The 20,578-nt window shown below is 34.9% G+C and overlaps 3 protein-coding genes across 3 annotated transcripts; all 3 read right to left on the bottom strand.

Annotated features, from left to right (window-relative positions):
• Positions 1-1,425: 1,425 nt before the first annotated feature.
• Positions 1,426-20,429, bottom strand: LOC103717998 (cytochrome b-c1 complex subunit 9). The gene is made up of 4 exons (XM_039116587.1): positions 20,411-20,429; positions 12,638-12,758; positions 11,385-11,432; positions 1,426-1,721 (listed from the first exon to the last, which is right to left on the bottom strand). The coding sequence occupies exons 2-4, from the start codon at positions 12,728-12,730 to the stop codon at positions 1,674-1,676; spliced, it is 189 nt and encodes a 62-aa protein (XP_038972515.1). The 5' UTR covers positions 12,731-12,758; positions 20,411-20,429; the 3' UTR covers positions 1,426-1,673.
• On the bottom strand, positions 16,197-17,554 carry LOC120104790 (protein ALP1-like). The gene is made up of 2 exons (XM_039116553.1): positions 16,792-17,554; positions 16,197-16,660 (listed from the first exon to the last, which is right to left on the bottom strand). Exons 1-2 carry the CDS (start codon positions 17,552-17,554, stop codon positions 16,197-16,199), a joined length of 1,227 nt encoding a protein of 408 aa, XP_038972481.1.
• On the bottom strand, positions 17,645-18,880 carry LOC120104789 (L10-interacting MYB domain-containing protein-like). Its single transcript, XM_039116552.1, has 2 exons — positions 18,521-18,880; positions 17,645-18,433 (listed from the first exon to the last, which is right to left on the bottom strand). Exons 1-2 carry the CDS (start codon positions 18,878-18,880, stop codon positions 17,801-17,803), a joined length of 993 nt encoding a protein of 330 aa, XP_038972480.1. The 3' UTR covers positions 17,645-17,800.
• Positions 20,430-20,578: the final 149 nt, after the last annotated feature.

Genomic DNA, 20,578 nt, shown 5'->3' with positions numbered 1-20,578 from the left:
TTATCATAAATTAATAATAATAATAATATGATATTAGATATTAAATAAGAAATGGAATATTTTATTGAAGTTATCAACCAAGGTTTTAAGGAAAGCAACTAGGATGTAAATGAGTTAGATCAAGCTTTCCTAGTCTAATTTAGTACGAATAGATGAAATGGGAAATCTCTAAAAATTATTCAACAAGCTCTAAAAGAAATTCCTTCTAACTAGAAATTCTCCTGAAGCCGTGGACAAAACACCTAGCATAGAGACCCAATCTTGAGTAAAAAAAAAATATTGTGACTTCAGTCTTTTTATTTTGGTCATGACTTAAAGATAAAACTTGTGATTGATCTTGTCGGCAATACATTTCGTTCAAGAGGCATACAGAATTTTTGCTTAAAAATAAAACTAATCCGAATATCAAAAATTTAAATAAGTTGACAACCTGAAATAAGAAACATACGTATTCCAAATCTGACCTAACCTAATTGCGGCAACCAATGTAGGATTTGTTAGAAGCCATATATCCACTTACTAAATTATCAAACTTAATTTGAGTTGGTCCTTTGTCTAACCAAAGTTGCTCCAATCATGAATCTTAAAAATACCATTGATAAATACGGTAGATATGTCAACAGAATATAAAACATAATATCATGAGTAACTTACTAAGCAAAGTCAAATTATAATCCCACGCAGTTAAAGGTCAAAACTTGGATGTAATTGGGTTACATCAAGCTTGTCAGGTTCATTGTTGTTATTGTCATAAGTTATTAACGGTGTTAAAAAAAATCATTATATTAGGAGCAATTGTACAAAAACAGTATTTTACGATAGTACAGAAATAAATATATACTTTAAAAAGATATTCATGCAAATTTAAATTTTTAGAAGAGTATTCATGCACAAAAAAAAACTTAAGATAAAATGATAAAATAGCTAATCATTGATTTTTGGCAATGGACCCTTAGGTCCTTATTAGAGTTAGAACTCAATATTTATACAGATCCTTTTTGACTGCTGGACAACTAAGAAAACAAAAATATCATATATGCTTTATGTTATTACTTGGGAAGGTATGTAGATCCAGTAGAATACAGCACTCTATTGAAATTGAGGGGAGGAGACCAAAAAAAAAAAGGAGCGACGGGGTATCCACATCGTATGATCATGGCTCGAGCCCCACTTGAAAATCATTTTAGAACATTGAGACATGAAAATTGTGGATGGTGGCCACACCAATGATTAATATGGACAGCAGTAACCAAAAAGGCCAATCAAAATTTGATATTGATACATAGGCATGAACATTACGATATCAAAACCGCCTACTCCCCAAAAGTTGGGCAAGCTAAGAAAACCAGATCGAAACTATCTGATTTTCAAGTTCTTCGACTCATAACTGGAATACAAATTCTATCGGTCCAAAAGAAATAAGACAGCCAGCAGCATATGTTGTTTGTCCTGGTCAAGTTTTGCATACAGCTGCAGATGCAAAATCAGTGATGCCCATGCTTTTCAACCTTGATTTCAACATTCAAATGAAGAGTCTTAACAAAAAAAAGAGCATGAGTCTCGACTCGAACAAATGCTGTTTAGTGTTTTATTATAGCATAAAAAAGCTTCACAACTGTTGCTACATTCAGAATAATCTCAAAAATTTCAAAGAGCAGCGCTTGAGAATGAAATCATTCTGATTGTCTTTGCCCCAACACTGGAATATCCTCATACTTTTTCTGCAATAAACAGAAAAAACAAATTTTTAGAAAAATTAATTTTTTGAGAAAACATAAAGAACAAAGTGAGGACGACAAATGTGTTCTAAGAGTAGAATATCAGGTGGACAACAAATATGACAAATATATGATTCACAAGAACAAGTTTCTAAAGGAATGCCAGCATAGTTACTATGAATGTATTAACTTCAGTAACAAAACTACAAATTAACAGGTCAACCGAAAACACATTGAAGTAATGTTCGCACAATGGTAATGGTATAGTTGGACACAGTTTTTTCTTGAATTTTTTTCTTATCAGTGATATAACATGCACAACATGAATTTCACCATCATTTTCTTTCATAAAAGAATTTCACCACATTCTGCAAAACAAGCGAACCTTGAAGGCTAAGCAATAATAAAGTTATAATTAGCTCTTGTAGCAATTTTGCCTTTACAAACAGCCACGAAAACAGAGGATCTTGTTAAATATTTTAATTAACAAGTTATAAATAGCACATCGCTACTATTTATACTCCCATCATTAGTAACTGCACACGTCTTTAATTAGTTCCTGATCTAATCTTTAAGATCAGAGAACCAGAAATATATGATAGCCAGAGGGGGAAGAGTATCTACAAGTGATAGAAAAATCTTTAACCAGATGGGAATCACAGCCATCCCTCTTTCCTTTCACATGCATTGCACATGAAAAACACTAGTTTATATCAATAGCTAAGGTAGCATATTATAAGTATCTTGTTCATTTACACCCACTGCAAAATTCAGAAGTCCGAGTTGATAATGAAAATCCAAATGTTGGACATGATCTACAAGAACTAAAATGTATATGCACAAAACTCATGAAACCTCTTGCTTACGAATCAAGTCTCCCCAAGTGGCATGATATGATGTGTGTATTATTGAAATGGTAGAATGTTTTCATGACCAGACTGCAATCTTGTTACCCAAATCCCTTTGTAGTCAAACACTCACAGGACGACTCCCTGAATTTCTCTTCATTTCCTCCTAAAACCTTTTCCTAAGACAAATTTCTCTTTCAGGTTGTTTGGCATGCTGCTAATCGACCTGCATTCCAAGTCCAACGAAGGGGTAGACCAGCCTGCATGTTTGGAGGTCCACAGCTGGACCACAAGTCAAGCTGCAAGGCCTTGCAGCTCAGGCTTTATTTGCCATAGCCCGGATGGCAGCCAAGTGAGCTACACGACGAGCTGACACAACTTTTCCTCCCATCCATGAACTTTTCCGCCCTATGCTCGAGCACACCCTTTCCTCCCATCCATCAACTCCTCAACCTCCCCCCCCCCCCCCAAGTCCTATTCTTCAATGCACCTGATCTGGGCAGATCCCTTGTCATGCCCTCCTCGCTCGCTGCCAGTGGCTGCCGCAAGAGCCCCGGCGCCAACCAGTCCAAGACCTTGACCCAGCCCATTTTCTTCCCAACCCCTTCTCCATCTTCTAGCTTGGTTGAGCAGCAGGCCCCCTCCTCATTGGGCCCTCCTCCCAAACTCTCCTCCCTCACTGTCAAAAACTGCCAAACGAGGCCCTGACACTGACCAATCCAAGGTATCAGTCCTCAGTCCTGATTCTCCTTAGCCCCTTCTCTATCTTCCAATGCAGTAGAGTGGTAAAGCACAACACTCCCCCACTCACCACGACTCCCCCCCCCCTCTGCCATCCTCCAGATCCCCTCCTCTCTCACTGTTGATGACTGCTTAAAAGGCCCCGGTGCCAACCACTCCAGGACACCAGCCCCAAGACCCAATCTCTCCGCAGCCCATCTTGTCCTCACCCTCTTCCCTCCACTTGTCTCATCCTCCTCTCTCCACCCTCCACCACTTCCATTCACTTCCATCCAAACAGGTGAGATTATGCCCCTGCAAATTGCTTACTAAAATTGTATTGCAACTTGAGTTGCATTGCTGCTCCATCTACAGGGCCGTTTGGTTGCCTACAATTCAATTGCATGCAATTCAATTATTGGCTACAATTCATTTTTTCTCTTTAGTTGTCCGTAACTGAAAACTGCAAATGCAATTACAGCTGCTTGCTTGTTTGATGTGGAAAGAGATATGGTTACTCTATAATTGAGATGGTAAACTTTCCCCATTGAGAAATAGTGAACAGTGCATCATGTTATTTTTCTCATTATATTAGAAGAGTAATATTGCTAATATCAAAGTTCGTCGAACCGGTACCAAGACCCGAACCGGTTCCGGCCACATCCAATCAGATTTCGTCCCTTAGGGGGCTGGGACCGTTTTCCATTGGAGAACCGACCCGGTCGGAGACCGGATCAGCTCGGTTCAGCAATCCTTGACCAATACCAAGGTTATTTTTACAATTATAAAAGAAAAGTAATATTTCTCCATAAAACAGAATGCCCCCACTATCCCGACCCATCCTAGTGACTATCCCGATCCCGATCGAGCATCCTAGTCTCCCCTTATTTCATTTCTTTGTTTGTTTGTTTGTTTGTTTGTTTGTTTCCTTTATTACTTCTTTCCTTCTTTCTTTCCTTCTTCCTTTCTTTCTTTCCTTTTTCTTCTTCTTTCCTTCCTTTCTTTTTCCTTTTCTTCTTCTTTTCCTATGTGGATGGGTTTTGGAGTCCTGTCCCAAGATGGCCAAAACACTCCCCACTTGTCGTGATTTAAAACATTGGCTATTACATTATCATTGAATTAGAATAAGAATAATTACTATAGTAATCATATGAATATAAGATAATTCGCTATTATAATAACGGACATGTTTTTTATCAATTTTAACTATTACTATGCCATTATATATAGATTATAAATAATAATTATAATGACTATATATTACTATATATTATTTATTGTATGCAATTAAAATCATTATTATACCATTATACATATTATAATACTATAAAAATTATAATAATAAGATAATATTGCAACAATGTTGTAAGATTCTAATAATATTATTATTATCATAAATATTCTAACGATATTAAATATCATATTGTTTACTACTATGAAAAATGAAACTTTATATTATAACATTTTAATTTTATTATAATTATAATAATATTATGATATAATAAAATAATAATAAGATATTATCACAATGTAATAATAAATAATATAATATACACTAAATATTATTATAATAAATTCACTATTTGTAATAATATTATAATATTAATTAGTAACATTATTATATTATTATTATTATTATTTTAATTACAAGGATACCATGGAAAAGGAGAAGGGGAACGAATAGAGTGGTGAAGGAACCCCTTCCAAAGGTCTTTCTTAATTACAATATTCCTCAAAATTGCAATCAGTTTAGATGTAGCACCAATTATAGTTTTTGGAGCTTTTTTTTATAATGGTTGAAACGCAACCTGCATATGCAAGCAACAAATAGCCCCTAAAATACACTATACAACTCCCGAGGGTAACATGTTCCTTTAGGCATCTAATAAAATTAGAACAAGACCCACCACCCCACCCTGCTCATCCGGTCTTCATTTTTCCTTGCCATATGCATGGCATGTGCAAGATACTAGGACATTCACATGGCCAAGCATACAACAAACACACACAAACATGGATATATATACAGAGAGAGAGAGAGAGAGAGAGAGAGAGAGAGAGAGAGAGAGAGAGAGAGAGAGAGAGAGAGAGAGATCTTGTCGACCTAATCTCAAATCAGATCTAAGCTACTAAATATGACCTACTACCTTTAAAGCTGCTTACAGACATACGAATTTGAAGATGCCTAGACTATAGTCAAAAACGAGCATTGTGTTGTATTTATTTAAACTATCAATTTTTGACGAGATGATGCATAGGCTAGAGGTCTCCAAGTTAAATGATGTTTAGTCTATAAGCAATTTAGAGATAGCAGATCACATTCAACAGCTCAGATCATTGGTGTTAGACTCCAACCTTCGGATTCACCTCGCCAGATCCAACTTGAAACCTAGTCGACAACTAGATCCTAATTCATCTCTCTCTCTCTCTCTCTCTATTTATCTATCTCTATATATAGTGGCATTGTATGATGCGCTGATTTTAGAACAACTTGGTGCATTAGATAGGGCCCCGAAAACATGACTTTTGCACATGCATTTTAAGTCTTCTTCATTGCATAGAACATTTTAGACTCCATTTTCCAACAGCCAAAGACAAATTTGAATGTGTAGGTGCAATTTCATTAAGGAACATAATTTGAATAAACAAGGTCTATGTGCCATTCAGTCATTACCGTTTTTCCAAAGATTTAGCTCTTCCTAGAAAGATGGCTCAAAAACAACAAGAAAATTGTGATGTAGAAGGAAAACGCAAAAATCTAATTTCCACTTAAACAAGGTTAGAAACATTATTTGTTCCATAACAGCTGATCACATGGCAATCTACCATTTAAAGATGGAATGAATAGCACAACATCTTGACCAAGACTGTCCTTACTTTTAAGTGAATTGCTCTTTTCTTAACTGCCATTTTACATTTAAAGAACAAAGATACATAATAATGGCACAAATAGTTTTGACAAGGCTTACTGTCTTATCCATTAATAGTTTTGAATTTCATTAATAATGGATACTAGAGAAGACTTCATGAACAGTTAGCAATTGACTAATGAGACTACAAAAGCATAGATCTTCAAGGAGCAAAAATTGTAAAATTACAAGAGAATGGCGACAAAGGGGAAATAGTGAATATAGGCCACCCAAAACATATTGTCAAGCAAATTATTTAGCACGAAGTTATGTCACAGATAAAAGCACTTACCTTCTAGCGCCCACACATTCCAACATCTGATAATGTGCATCAGGGAATTTCCTTCATAACAAGTAATTCCCTCTTTTTGTTAGATGCACTATTCTCAACTTAGTTTTTTTTTACTATCATTTGAATATCTTGAAAAGGGGACTTAATTCTTTCCCACATGGAGACTTTCATTTGCAATTTGAATTACTTTCCAATTAACCAATATGTTTCAACAAGGATCTGGAAATGAGCTTAAGACAGGAAAGCAGCCATTCAAAAGTGTATCCAAGCACATAGCAATAAACAATGCTTACAGGCACCTTAATCCAATGAGATCTTATTTAGCTTAGTTATTTGGTTTCAAGGCCGAGGTACCACCAACTAAAACCTAACAGCAGAAATCCTTACCGCATCGCAGCTGCTAGTATGACCTGTGACATCAGTGTCTTCACAAATCAATTTTTATCCATCCTTATAAAGACTTATAAAAATATCTGCCACAGTACAGAATGTGGAACTGAACTGAAATGAATCCATGAAATGCCCTCTGCTCAGAATTTCTTACATGTCAAACATGCTAAAGGCATGGACATTTATATCATTGTGCTCTATAATTTTGAGTAGATAATTTCTAGTTTGGAGAGGATGTCATTGTGTTTGATTTCACAACACCAAAAAGAAAAGGATTTGTTTAACATTTTTTGGAACAACTAAAATGGAAAATTTAAAGTGACATTCTTCTAGTATCATTTTGAAACATTTATTTATTTGAAGAAAACTACTACTTAATAATTTTTGCAAAAACTATTGTTTTGGACTTTACCGCACCATTATGCACCAAACGCCATATAGATATGCACAATTAAGCCGTGTAGATGCACATTACAATCGTAAGTGCATATTTGTAACAAAAGTTGCGCACATGACTTATGTTGATGCATCTGTAAAGACATCCTCATAGTAGTCATGGCCGCAAAGTACAATGGTCCATTAACTGATTTCACACACATACACAAAAAATGTACTTTTTTCTGCAAAATACCCTTTTCCTAAAGGTTTGTTAAGAATGGCTACAGTACAAGTTTCCAAGCGAAGTGCTATCTGCTGCTGGTAGAACTTTGGTGGAAATTATGCCCAGAAATTAACAAATCTATGAATGCAAAGCATTTCAAAGTTTTCTTGAAGCCTCGTTACTTCCCTTGGGAACACTGACAAGATGATAGAAATTTGAATACTATAAGCTTCCACGTGGGAACACTGACAAGATGATAGAAACTTGACTATTATAAGCTTTTAAAAGGTTTTTACTGGCAAGGCAAGAAAGAATTAAACTAGCAGATTCTAATTGTTGTTCATGTGATGCAGCTAGTTACAACTGATTTCCTGTCTCTTCGTTGGTCCTCACATGGGCCCTACTTGGCCTCCTAAGGAGATGAAGTAACTAGGCTGACTGTTCCCATGAGAGCAGAGCCATGTTTTTATTTCTTTTGCTTTTTCTACTCCTTGACATTGTTGACAAAGAACATAAGGATTCAATAGCTGGCAAGTTTTTTTCCTTATCAAGTTTCCTTCATTTGTTTGAAGATATGAATTGTAAACTTCTTTCTTATTACATGAAATCCTGCAAGGACAACTTAACAAGCAGCTGGAGCATTCTGATACTAAAGACAGAGAATGCCAGCTGGGAGATATTTATGCTCTTAAGTCTTAACTTTGAAAAGAAAAAAGTAGTATGGCTTATTTGCTCTCCATCCCCCCTCTGTGTGTGTGTGTGTGTGTTTGTGTGTCTGTCTCCCTCCCCCCCCCTCTTCATTTTCCTTCACATCATCTGTATTACCTTCTAGAAAAAGAGCATCTGATATGTGTTATCCTGTTGCACAGACTAATAATGTTGCAGATACGTGTTTGTCACAGAACTGTGCTTCCCTGCCACAGAGATTTAATCATTACAGCACTTTAAGACCTCCCTTGCTCCTCTCAAATCCCTCAAAACCATCAAAGATTCCATACATCCGCTATAACCCCTAAAATCCCATTGCCTCATTTTTTTCCTAATCTCCTCCCTAGATCCTCTTAAATCACTCAAAACTCTAAAGATTCCACATATCAGCTATAACCCTTAAAATCCCAATGCCTCATTTTATATTCTAATATTTCCCAGTATTTGCCAAGATCTTGAAAAGACCTAACATTTATGTGGAGAAACCAGTGGCTGGCAATATGATTTGTCCTCTAAACAGTGCCAGATCATCATACAACTCCCTCTAATGGAACTGATAATACATATTTGCATTATTCTCTGCTGCACTACTTCTGTTCCCAGGGGCCATGCCATTCGTGATATGTAAAGTAGCTTCAGGGAGATCGATTGAGTTTCAAAGAATGCAACCCTTCCAATAAATTGCTACATACATTTATTGCTGCCTTACAATCTCAAGAGAAGGTACCAAGCTGATTACTCAACAAACTATCAGGCAACATAGTAGAGAAAAAGAGATAACAGTTTAAAGAAAGGAAGGGCATGAGAGTAAGGACAGAAGTATAAAGTTTGACTCTGAAACCAAACTGATGCAAGACTACTTGAAGATGGTATGTGGTGCATGGGGGAACCTAGTGAAGGATTGAATCAGGTGGAAGCACTGTGAATATGGTTTCAACCAGGTGATTGAGAAACTTGATATCAAAATGGAGCAAAAACCATCTCTATATCAATTGCTAATGGCTAAAAGACTGTGAAGATTGTAATGGAGCACCAATGTCATCTCTTTTTCTATCAACCATAGCAGACAGAATGTTAACAACTTATTTTGCAATGAATGCAACATATATTATTTTAAGTAGAACATGATTATTTGGCAAGGATGTAATTCACAACAATCAGCTTAATTTTTGCACTTCTACACAAAGCACAGAAATTCATGCTTGCATCCAGGAGGATATGGTAGTAATGATACTTCAAGAACCTTAGGCATAATCTCTAAGACTACGGTCTATGAATCTTCTGAGACCAAAGGAAGTCTCGGTTCATATCAAGAATAGATAGAAAAACAAAAGAAAGCATCTCTGAACTCCAGGATGGATCCTTCTCAACTTGAGGGAGTCTGATGTACCATCAATTTGGAACTAGAAAGCTTATATGCAGAATAAATTTTTGCACAAATCAGACTTAAGCAATCTTAGTCTCATTGGGAAATATCTATCTGATATTCACAATTTGTGCTCCATGGTTGGCCAAATTCCCATATTTTTAAGGCTAAAACCTGTTGAAACTTCAGTTAAAATTTAATAATAGATTCATTTCAACCTTTGAGGCTATAGGAAATCTTTAGTTAGATCGAAGGTCTGAATTAAATGTTCACTAGAAGTAATAATCTCAAGAATCTATATAACTAGCTAGGAAAAGGGTTACAAGCTGAATTTTTCAAGATTAAGAATTATGAATTATTGAATTTATCATGATGATTTGAATAATTCCACTTCTCAACTCTCTTCTTGTTCTTCTTCAATCTTCTATCTACTATCTCCAGGAGTTCTTCTTCACAAAAATTCTAAGGGTTGCATGCCCATGGCACCAGCAATCTCTTCTCTAATCTCTCCAACATAACACAAACCCTCTCTCAATTTTCAGCAACACAAACCAACCATCCATAAAGGACAATCAGACATGCCTTTTTCATATTTTGCCCTTTTCTCTTAGGTATGAAATAAAATATAATCAAATTAGAACAACCTTTGTTTTCCTGTTCCAGACCGCAAGGCTTCTTTGCCCCAAACAACTTATCAGCCAGCAAATATCACAGTATATGTTAACACGGAGCCACAGGGTTCATATATCTTAGTATCATTAAGACCCTAAAGACTTCAAGCATAAGTCACTCTTATGGTTCTAGTTAGGAATTTATTACCCGCCAGCAAAATGTTATTGAGACTGATGTGAAAGGAGGATAAAACTAGCCATAACTCTCAAGATTTATTCCAATAGTTGAGGCAGACTCTACAAATCATTCTTGCCAATCATCCATTCAAACTTAGGCTTTGCCCCCCTCTTTACTGACTTTTTGAGACAGCTTTAAGCCCCACTTCTACATGGAACACCCTTGAATCTCAGTTGACTCGCAAATTACCATCTAAATCAGCCCTCAATCACTTACATGCTACATAGCTATTACCATCTCAATTCCCTACCAATCAGATGGATACTTATTCCAAAACCAAAATCAGATGGATGCTTCAAATGGTTTTGGGATTAACAGCCAAAAAAAAGAATAAGAGATGCTTGATTAGATCTAGGGTAGAGGACAAAAGTTTGGGACTTCTGGGTGATAGGCTCCTATTTTATGACAGAAGTTCAATATGAAGTCGTAAGCATGATGAATCTGATGCAAGTATAGTGGAAAATCCTCCACTGAGTACTCCAAATTGCCATAGTGGATGATAAAATCAACGGACATAATTGGTTTATAGTGGTTGAGGAGTTGGACATGTCCCTTTCACTGTATTTTGCAAAAGAATCATCTTTTTAAATTATGAAATTTTCATGACAAAGTTACCTTACCTACAGAAAGAATGCATGGAATAAAAAAAAGGAAAATGCAGATTATGAGCCTAGATATTCATAATAAATCATCGCTGGATAGTTTCAATAAGGAGGTGGCAGAATACTGCCGAGTGGCCAGTCTTAATTAGTCTACAACATGCATGAGGTTCAAGTGTTACCTTTTGGCAACAGATACACACAAGTGGACCAAATGAAAACCCAAGTCAAGAGAGTTAACATGCATTGCACTCTCTCTACTTGGAAACAAAAGTTCGAAATGCAAATCAAGCACAAAGTGAATGTGAGATTCAAAAATCCCATGAAAATTAGGTGTCACGGCTATATATGCAATAAATACATGCAACAATATTTGATCCATACCCCAACATTATTGTAATCCCATAGTTTGTGAAGTCCGTAGTCCACTGCCTGCAGCAAACAAACCAATTCACTAGTCAGACACAAGAAGTAACCAGTGTGTCATCTGATAATAAAGAACAATGTATGCATAATCAAGATAAATCATCTAAAACATGGCCCTGCATGCAAAAGATTGGCTCTTTCGGTCTTTCCTAAGTAAAGATTAATAAATTAAAAAAAACAGAACTATAGGACTCTTTCATGTGTCAAAGTCACAGGCCTGACATGTTGCAAACCTTATCTAATGTGGCCCATCTGATTCCATTCTTAATCCATAAAGGGAACAAGAGAGATATTTAAGAAATGCAGGTGGTTTATTTTTGAATAAAATATATTTTTACTATAAAATAATGAAAGGGGATATTTTGTCAAGGAATTCGTGGATTCCTCTGCTCCAGACTACATCAAAATTTTCTCGATTGATATTTACCATATTATGTCCACAAAAGCTGATACACACAAGCATATGTATAACATAGGCTCTTAAAATCCATGATTGTTAGCTTCATACAAAGCAAGCGATCACAAATAAGATCTCATCTTAAGCTAAATATTGTCGAATCAAAACTAGAACACTGAGAAAACAAAATTATCAAAAAAGGCACAGTGAACAATTTTTTAAAAAATACATGCCTGATTTTTCCAATCAAACTCTTGATTGGTAGAAGAAAACAATCGCGGGTTCTCAATTGAATTGCAGTAACTTCTAAAGCATTTTCATGCACAATTTTTTCTAACATGTAAGATCTTTTATAATCTACACGGACACCAGGTCTTACTTTGAAAAGGCAAATCCATGCAAGGCTTATTTTGGAATTAGTGCATCATCACAAATAAGATCTTGCTTTTAAGCTACAGAGACACTTGTAAATGTTCCAAAATGAACAGGGACACCGAATGAAATCTTCAATTCTTTTCTATACGATAGATTCGATCAGAATTCATGATAATGGACTGAATCGCAGGTTCTCACTCCATTTTCAGCAGTTAATGTAAATAATTACACGTACAAGAAAAAAATAAATTATTGAGTAATGGAAAACATGAATCAACTCCACATGGCAAGATCCACTTCTTGCATCAGATCCAATCAAGAAAACTCTAAACAAAAGTCAAATAGACTAATTTTATATAGCAAGCTAGATGAACTCTAACGAATACGAATAACTAGCGGATCGACGGGGCGGGGAGGAGCGGATCGGCAAAGTCCCTACCCGTTCTCCGGCGAATGCACCGGCGACGACGAAGGTGACGTAGACGGAGTTCCGGCGCATAAGGACGCGGTAGAGCCCGTCCCAGAGACCCATGGAATGAAGATCGCCTCTCTCTCTCTCTACGCGCTTCTTCCGAGCACCTCTAGACGTAGGGCGGCTGCCTCGTTCCAAGGGGTCGGCTTTTCTTTGATGATGCCAAAGACTCGATCTGACTCCACTCCAGTATTTGTCACGTGCGGTGCACGTATTTACCTAAGGATTAGCAAAAACAGGTGCGCTGCATTTCTTAGGTACCTTTGGACCTTTCCATTTTTTTATTTTAACAAACAAAACTTTAAATTTCTTTTTTAAAAAAATAAAATATAAATATATTTGGTATAATCAATTATTTTTAGATAGAAATATAATAATGATAGTAGAGGCTGTAACCGCAACGATGAAGGCAATAGAGGCTATGGTAGCCTTGGCGGTAGAATAGAGGTAGCAACAATGACAGCAATTGTGCTGCAAAGATAGTAATGATTGAGTGATGATGGTGGGCTGGTGGCATGGGTGCTAGTGAGGGTACTAGTGGTGTGGCAAAGGCAATGATGTTGATGATTATATGGTGGAGGTGGTGGTAGTGGTGAGGATGGCAGTGGCAATTGCATAGCCCTTCTTCCTTTCCTTCTTGTTTAGTATAGGATTTGTTTAGTATAGGATTGAAAGTGCCACACCCCTGATCTGAAATTATAAGTTAGAAGTTATGGCACATGTCATATACTCAGAAAACTCTCCTCAAAAGCATGCAAGGCATCTCAACATGATATCATTAACCAAACAGTAGAATAAATTTAAATAACTAATGTTCAACCTTTAATATAAATAATTAGAACCAAATTTTAATGCTCATAAAACCTACAATATTCAAAAAATCTTACATTAAATTCTAGTAAAATTCTAATCTAAAATAAAGAGACAAAAATTCTACTTATAATTACTCTCCTAAAATATATCTACATGCCAGCTTAGTTCTTAAAATCTATAAAAAAAACATAAAATATGAATAATGAGTTAGATAGCGCAAAAAGCAATGAACACTTCATTTAGGTTAATTAGACAATAAATTAAATAATTATTTACATAAAATAAGTATATAAAATTCATTGGTTTAAAACCAAATCTAGATATGCAACATTATTAAAATATTTTGTTCATAATTTTTGATTTTTCAAAACATTAAGTTTATCTCGACAACTATGAGTTATTACCACATTTTTTTCTATGGTAAGGTCGTGATACCGTGCATCTTCTTGCAGCATATCATGCCTTATTTTGCAGCAAAGTCCTTTAGAATTGCGCATCTACTTGTGGTATATCGTGCATCTTCTTATGATATAAAACCCTTCATGATAAATTAAGTGCCATCGCTTTTCCTCCAATCATGCTGTGACCAATAGAGGCCACCATGGAAGCTAGGGCATGGGTGGAACATTAAAGGAAAATTACCTAGGGCATGGCTTAGAGGAAAAACAGGTGGTGGAGGGGTGAAAGGTGGTTTGGCCATTCGCTTCCCTCCAATTATACCGTTGCTGGGAAAGAAAACCGTAGAAGCTAGGACACTAGTGGATTGTTGAACAAAAGGGCATTAGGGCGCAGCTAGGAAAACAAGGCACTATAGGGTGGTCTAATCTTGCTTCGCTCTGGTCATGTCTTCGCCGGAGAGAGGTGATCACAGAAGCTATTGGTATGTAGCAATGCAGACCTTGATTGTATGCCTTAATAGGTGAAGAAGAGACGATAGAAGGTACAGGTGGAAACTATGAGAAGAGGGCCCGATGAATATCTGCAAATGGGCAGACGACCAAGAAAGGGATGTTGGAACCATAGAAGTATTATGGAGAGGTGAAGGATGGTCCAACCGCCGATTTCTTTCCAGTCGCCATCGTCATGGACAGGCAAATGAGGAAGGACAACTATAATGGTGGCTCATTGAAGGGCAGGCGCTAGGCATAGTTACAATAGTAGAAAAGGTGAAAGATGCTAAGGCCCTGTTTGGGGGAGCTGTTGGCAGTAGAGCTGTTGGAAGTAGAGCTGTTGGAAGTAGAGCTGTCTGAAGTAGAGTTGTTATAAAAAGCTGTTTGCTGTTTGGTAACTACATTCGTAAAGTGCTATGGTACTTTGTTTTGTGTTTGGTAAACAAACTGAGAAAGTACTTTTGTATGACAAAATTACCATAAAGGACATTGCATAGTATTATACAACAGAACATAATAAAACATAACATGAATTAATACATAAATATACGATATAGTATAATATTATTGTAATATAAAATAATGTTATGTTAATATAGCATAATAGTAATATAATTATTAGAGTAAATTAATATTTGGTAATATAACATAATATTAAATTATTTAACATAACATATTAATGTATTATGATATAATGTAATATATATTATATTTATAGTATAATACAATAATAAAAGTATAAAATATTATAATTATTAGTATAAATTAATTTCTCATAATATAACATAATATTAAATTATTTAAAATAACATATTAATGTATTATAATGTAATGTAATATAATATAATATAATATTTATAGTATAATACAATAATAAAGGTATAAAATATTATAATTATTAGTATTAATTAATTTTCCATAATATAACATAATATTAAATTATTTAAAATAACATATTAATGTATTATAATGTAATGTAATATAATATAATATTTATAGTATAATACAATAATAAAGGTATAAAATATTATAATTATTAGTATAAATTAATTTCTCATAATATAACATAATATTAAATTATTTAAAATAACATATTAATGTATTATAATGTAATGTAATATAATATAATATTTATAGTATAATACAATAATAAAGGTATAAAATATTATAATTATTAGTATAAATTAATTTTTCATAATATAACATAATATTAAATTATTTAAAATAACATATTAATGTATTATAATGTAATGTAATATAATATAATATTTATAGTATAATACAATAATAAAGGTATAAAATATTATAATTATTAGTATAAATTAATTTTTCATAATATAACATAATATTAAATTATTTAACATAACATATTAATGTATTATGATATAACGTATTATAATATTATATTTATAGTAGGTGATAATGTATTATGGTATCTCTCTAACAATTTTTCTAGTTAGGTGATAAAATTGATTAAATGATTACTAGATGTTTAGACGAGAATCACATAGATGAAAAATTATTTAGCATATTCTACGTGCGTACTTCAATAAGGCTTGGAATATACTTCATATAGCCTGGCACACAGTTTAGCCTTTCTAACACACAATTAAGGATTGGACACAATTAATCTAGCATGGTATACATATATCTTAGCACATAGTTAATCAAGGATTGCACATAGTTAATATCCATCCTCTCTAACTTTACCTTGTTCATACTTTTTTACATTGTTGACGTAGTAGCAACAAAAATACAACGAACATTCATGTTTGGTCAAATACAAAATAAAACAACATGTAGAATTGCACTGCACTCAGAAGTCAACGAGCTATAAGTTGAGAAGCAATATGATCACGCAAAATATCCATCTCACGGTTACCCAATATTTGGCTTTGCTCTGCACTCAGTTCTTCCTGTGGTTCATTAATCTCTAAACAATCAGAAGGGAGTAGATCCTCATTATTATCATAAGGCTGAAACTCCAAATCTTTGATTGCATGATTTCTAATAAAATTATGAATAGCCATGGAAGCCACCACAATTTGGACTTGTTTATGATAAGAAAAGTTGGGCATGGTACGCAACATTCTCCATCTACTTTTCCAGCATCCGAATATCCTCTCAATAGTGCATCTCAGGGAGGAATGTGCATGATTAAAGATTTCATGCATACCCTTTGGTTGACTTCCACGTCGAAAATCTGGTAAATGATACCTCTCCCCTTTGTAAGGCCCCATATATCCCAACATGTGAGGATATCCTGCATCCACCAAATAATATTTACCTGCATATATATATATATGAGTTAGTATTTTAATATATTTAATGAAAGTTAAAAAAGTATACTTGCGATCATAATATATTTAATTAATATGCATACGTCTATATTATAATATATTTAATTAAAATGCATACCTCTAGGTGGGTGTGGAAATTGGAGCTCTTTTCTGTGTATAGCATCTAAAAAAATACGAGTATCATGAGCAGTACCTTCCCATCCAGCACAAACAAAAGTGAAACGCATATCAAAATCACAACAAGCCATAACATTTTGTGTAGGAATCCCTTTTCGGCCAATATATGGTACTTGTTTGGATGGAGAAATTTTCACTGGTATATGGGTGCCATCAATTGCTCCAATGCAGTCCTTAAAATAAGGCCACCAATGATGATCATTGCGGATTTTACTTGGAATATTTTTGAACTCTTTATCCAGCGGGCTAATAATATCCTTGGACATCCTTAAAACAATATTTAAAATATGGGTGAAATATCTACTAACTGTTTCTCCGGAATGTTGAAATCTTTCTTGAACCATCCTATTCCCAAACCCATGTCCTAGAATCATCAAAAACATAGACACCAGCTCCTCAACAGGAATATATCTAGAAGCCTTTAAACCATATTTGATTTTCAATTCCATGCACAGATTAATAAATACATGTTTTTCCATTCGAAATTGTTGTTGGCATCTATATGGATTGCCATCTAAAATTTCTGATACAAACTTGTATCCGGTTTGATAAGAGGTCCTACAAGGCTCCTTTTCAATATATTTTGTGTAATATTCAGTAACCATACCAACAGTTGCAGTTAGTAGAATATTATAATTATCATCATCAACTATCTCATCTTCACTGAAATAATTCTCCTCAGAACTATTGTCAATGCTGCCCATACCTGTAGAAAACATATTATGCAAAAAATAAAACATCTGTAGCAAATAAAACAAATGATATATAAACATATAATGCAAATACATATTATATCACAAAATCATAACATCTATAATATCCATAAAATCAATAGCATCCACGATACATTATCCAAGAGATACCACAAATACATATAGTCCATCATCATTCTATAATAGAAGTTTATAATTAAAACTACAAAACATATTGCCATAATAGTACGTCAACAACTACTTATGTAAGTTTGACATTCGCTTGAGCCATTCAATTCGAAGATTGGTATCTCGGAGTGCCATAAACATCTCTCGATGTTCTCTTTTAAGGAGCACCTCAGCAGCAATCAAAAGCAGTTCAGGTTGTGCTACCATCTCAGGCATCATATGCACTACGTCCATCACCTCATCGATACTACGTCCAGGTTTATCAATCTTCTTGGATGGCACTGTACTTTTCTTCTCCACTGCATCAATAAGACGACTCAATTGCTGAGATAGTTGTGCAGCACCCCCAACCTTCTTGCATTTCTTATCATGCAAAGTAAAGCTAACTCTTTTCTTTCCTCTCTCTTGGATAGCATCAGATGCAAGAGTAAGGTTAACATTAAAATTATCAGTGGGAACATCATCAATTTTATATGCAATCATATGATGGTCCTCATCTGAGTCACCTAAGCCCTCAAATGTATCATTATTAACCCCATCCAACCTCTCATATACTTCAATCGTGTCCTCAACATCCTCCTGCACCAGTAAAGCTGGTGCCCAGGCCCCCTCCCCAGTGGCACTAGTACCTCTAAATAACCTATCCAATTTTATTGCATGTTGTAGACCACGTTCTCGAAACTTAGCTGCATCAGGAATCTCCTGCAAGTTAACAATATATAGTTGTCAATAGTAGTTTATAGGTTAGTATAAAAAATCTTACAAATATTAAACTAGTGGCACGTGTACCTGCAATTTTTTTTCCCACCATGCATCTGGTGCATCTATTGTATTTCTAACAGGATCCCATCCAAGTCCTGTTTCCTTTCCCACCAATTTCATCCAAATGCTCCAATTTGCTTTCAGGTTATCCCACTTATTTTTAAATTTTTTGTAGTCATATTGATTTCCAGTCTTCTCATTGAATTTCTTAATTATATTGGCCCACCCTAACCTATTGAAATGTGTTCCTGGGCGATTACCAGCTTCAACTTCACTAATACATATATCGATAAACTCCTCTATCAATTTTTCATTCCAAATGGCCTTCCTCTTCTTCTCATCTTGGGTTGATGGACCAGCAAGGGTATGTTGGCTCTTCTTAGACATTTGTTCTTCTTACAATGCAACAACAAAGACATGAAACATTTTGTCAATCATAAGTCATGATTTCAACCATATGAATAAAACACCTTGTAAAGCATATTAGAAAAACAATGAGATATTAGACAAGGCATGCAATAAGAGGCAATTATTTGATAGAACTATAAGCATTTTCACCAGCTTGCACAGTTCTTAAATGGATCTCAGGCTTTACTGGTTTCGTCTATGTTCTTGACCATTTTTAGGCTAGTCTTAGAAGACCCATGTACTCTTTATTGTATACTTTCTCTGTATTTGGTCAAGCTAGTCTTCTTAATAGAACTCTATGTCTAATGAATGTCAATTATTTGATAGAATCAAGGATTTGATGGATGGCTATTATGATACTAAATAAAGAAATTGCCATTACCATGTATAAACTTACTCTTCCCATTCCTAACTAGGTAGCAGCATTTTTGCCATGATCTTAGGAAAAATTTGCCTACGTACCATGATCTCCTTTCTTTTTAAATTTCAACTTCCAGATCTTGTAGGACTCTCTTTCTATTGGAAATAAGATCAGATTAATAGGAACATTTATTACCTTATTTATCTCCAGTATCTCGATTTTATATTGTAAATCCATTAGCACCTACAGGTTCTTTCCTTTTAGCTCTCAGAACATGCTCATATGATTCTGTAATAAATATGAAAATTGATTATTTCTAAAGGAATAAAAGTAATAGCGCACCGAGATTTCTCTTAAAAAAATTGTGAGATTGTTTGGAAATTCCCAATGCTCGGATCATGAAGACTAAAGTTTGAATCATGTAATGGTTACGTTGTATGCACATTATTTGTCAGATTAATAAGGTCCAGGGGGCATGTCTCGTAATTACGATCGAGATGAATGAGAGGGATGGCATCAGTAAACTATTTCACTAAATTAGAAAACCTGTGCCTAACTGCACTTTGTTGCTTGCACTAACTACGCTCAGGCCAAAACATATTACATTGTCAAGTTCCCAATATTAGCCAAATACGATGTTGAGTACCCAATATCTTCTTGGCAATATTGGAAGTATTAGTAACAATAGTATGCACCACTAAAATGACAATAAGGTGTAAGATCTTTTAATTAAAACATGCTTCAATATTCATCAAATGTCCATTCTTGGAATCACTAGCAGTGAATTTTGTTGAAGAATGACAATGTAAGTAGTAATTTGGACTTTAAGTCAAAAGTATAAGCATAAAATATTTTGGCTAATTAAGAATAAAAGGAGTATTCTTACTTCTTAAAGCTTCAAAGTGCAATGGAGATTGCAAATTTCTGAGCCACTAGGTGATAGTATCTGACAGAAAATGATCCAATCATAAGTTAGAAGGCAACAATAATATTACCAAACTCCATTAAAATTCTAAATACAAATCTATCTTTCTCTCTGTAACAGAGAGAGGAAAAACTTGGTCCACCCGAAGAGAGAGGAAAAATTTGGTCCACCCGAACCACAGAGGGAAATCTCTCTCTCTGTAACAGAGATTTCTCTCTCTGTTCTCTCTCTCTCCCTCTGTAACAGAGAGGGAAAAGAGCTCGCCGTCCACCAGAACTCCCTCCCTGCAACAGAGAGAGGATCTCGCGGTCCACCGTGGACCGCGAGATCATTAAGCGTACAGAGAGAGGATCTCTCTGTGTTATAGAGAGAGATCCTCTCTCTCTGTAAC

Source organism: Phoenix dactylifera, unplaced genomic scaffold (assembly GCF_009389715.1).
Source record: "Phoenix dactylifera cultivar Barhee BC4 unplaced genomic scaffold, palm_55x_up_171113_PBpolish2nd_filt_p 000112F, whole genome shotgun sequence".
In the NCBI taxonomy this organism is placed as follows: Eukaryota; Viridiplantae; Streptophyta; class Magnoliopsida; order Arecales; family Arecaceae; genus Phoenix; species Phoenix dactylifera.
Note: the sequence above shows the minus strand (reverse complement) of the source record. Positions and strands in the feature narration are given on the sequence as shown.

Excerpts from the sequence above, each read along its gene's own strand:
- LOC103717998 (XM_039116587.1), bottom strand. The coding sequence starts at position 12,730 with ATGGGTCTCTGGGACGGGCTCTACCGCGTCCTTATGCGCCGGAACTCC. Across the intron at positions 11,433-12,637 it reads GTGCATTCGCCGGAGAACGG|GCAGTGGACTACGGACTTCA; the intron begins GTAGGGACTTTG and ends TGTTTGCTGCAG. Across the intron at positions 1,722-11,384 it reads GGGATTACAATAATGTTGGG|AAAAAGTATGAGGATATTCC; the intron begins GTATGGATCAAA and ends TGTTTATTGCAG.
- LOC120104790 (XM_039116553.1), bottom strand. The coding sequence starts at position 17,554 with ATGGGCAGCATTGACAATAGTTCTGAGGAGAATTATTTCAGTGAAGAT. Across the intron at positions 16,661-16,791 it reads ATTTCCACACCCACCTAGAG|GTAAATATTATTTGGTGGAT; the intron begins GTATGCATTTTA and ends ATATATATGCAG.
- LOC120104789 (XM_039116552.1), bottom strand. The coding sequence starts at position 18,880 with ATGTCTAAGAAGAGCCAACATACCCTTGCTGGTCCATCAACCCAAGAT. Across the intron at positions 18,434-18,520 it reads GGTGGGAAAAAAAATTGCAG|GAGATTCCTGATGCAGCTAA; the intron begins GTACACGTGCCA and ends GTTAACTTGCAG.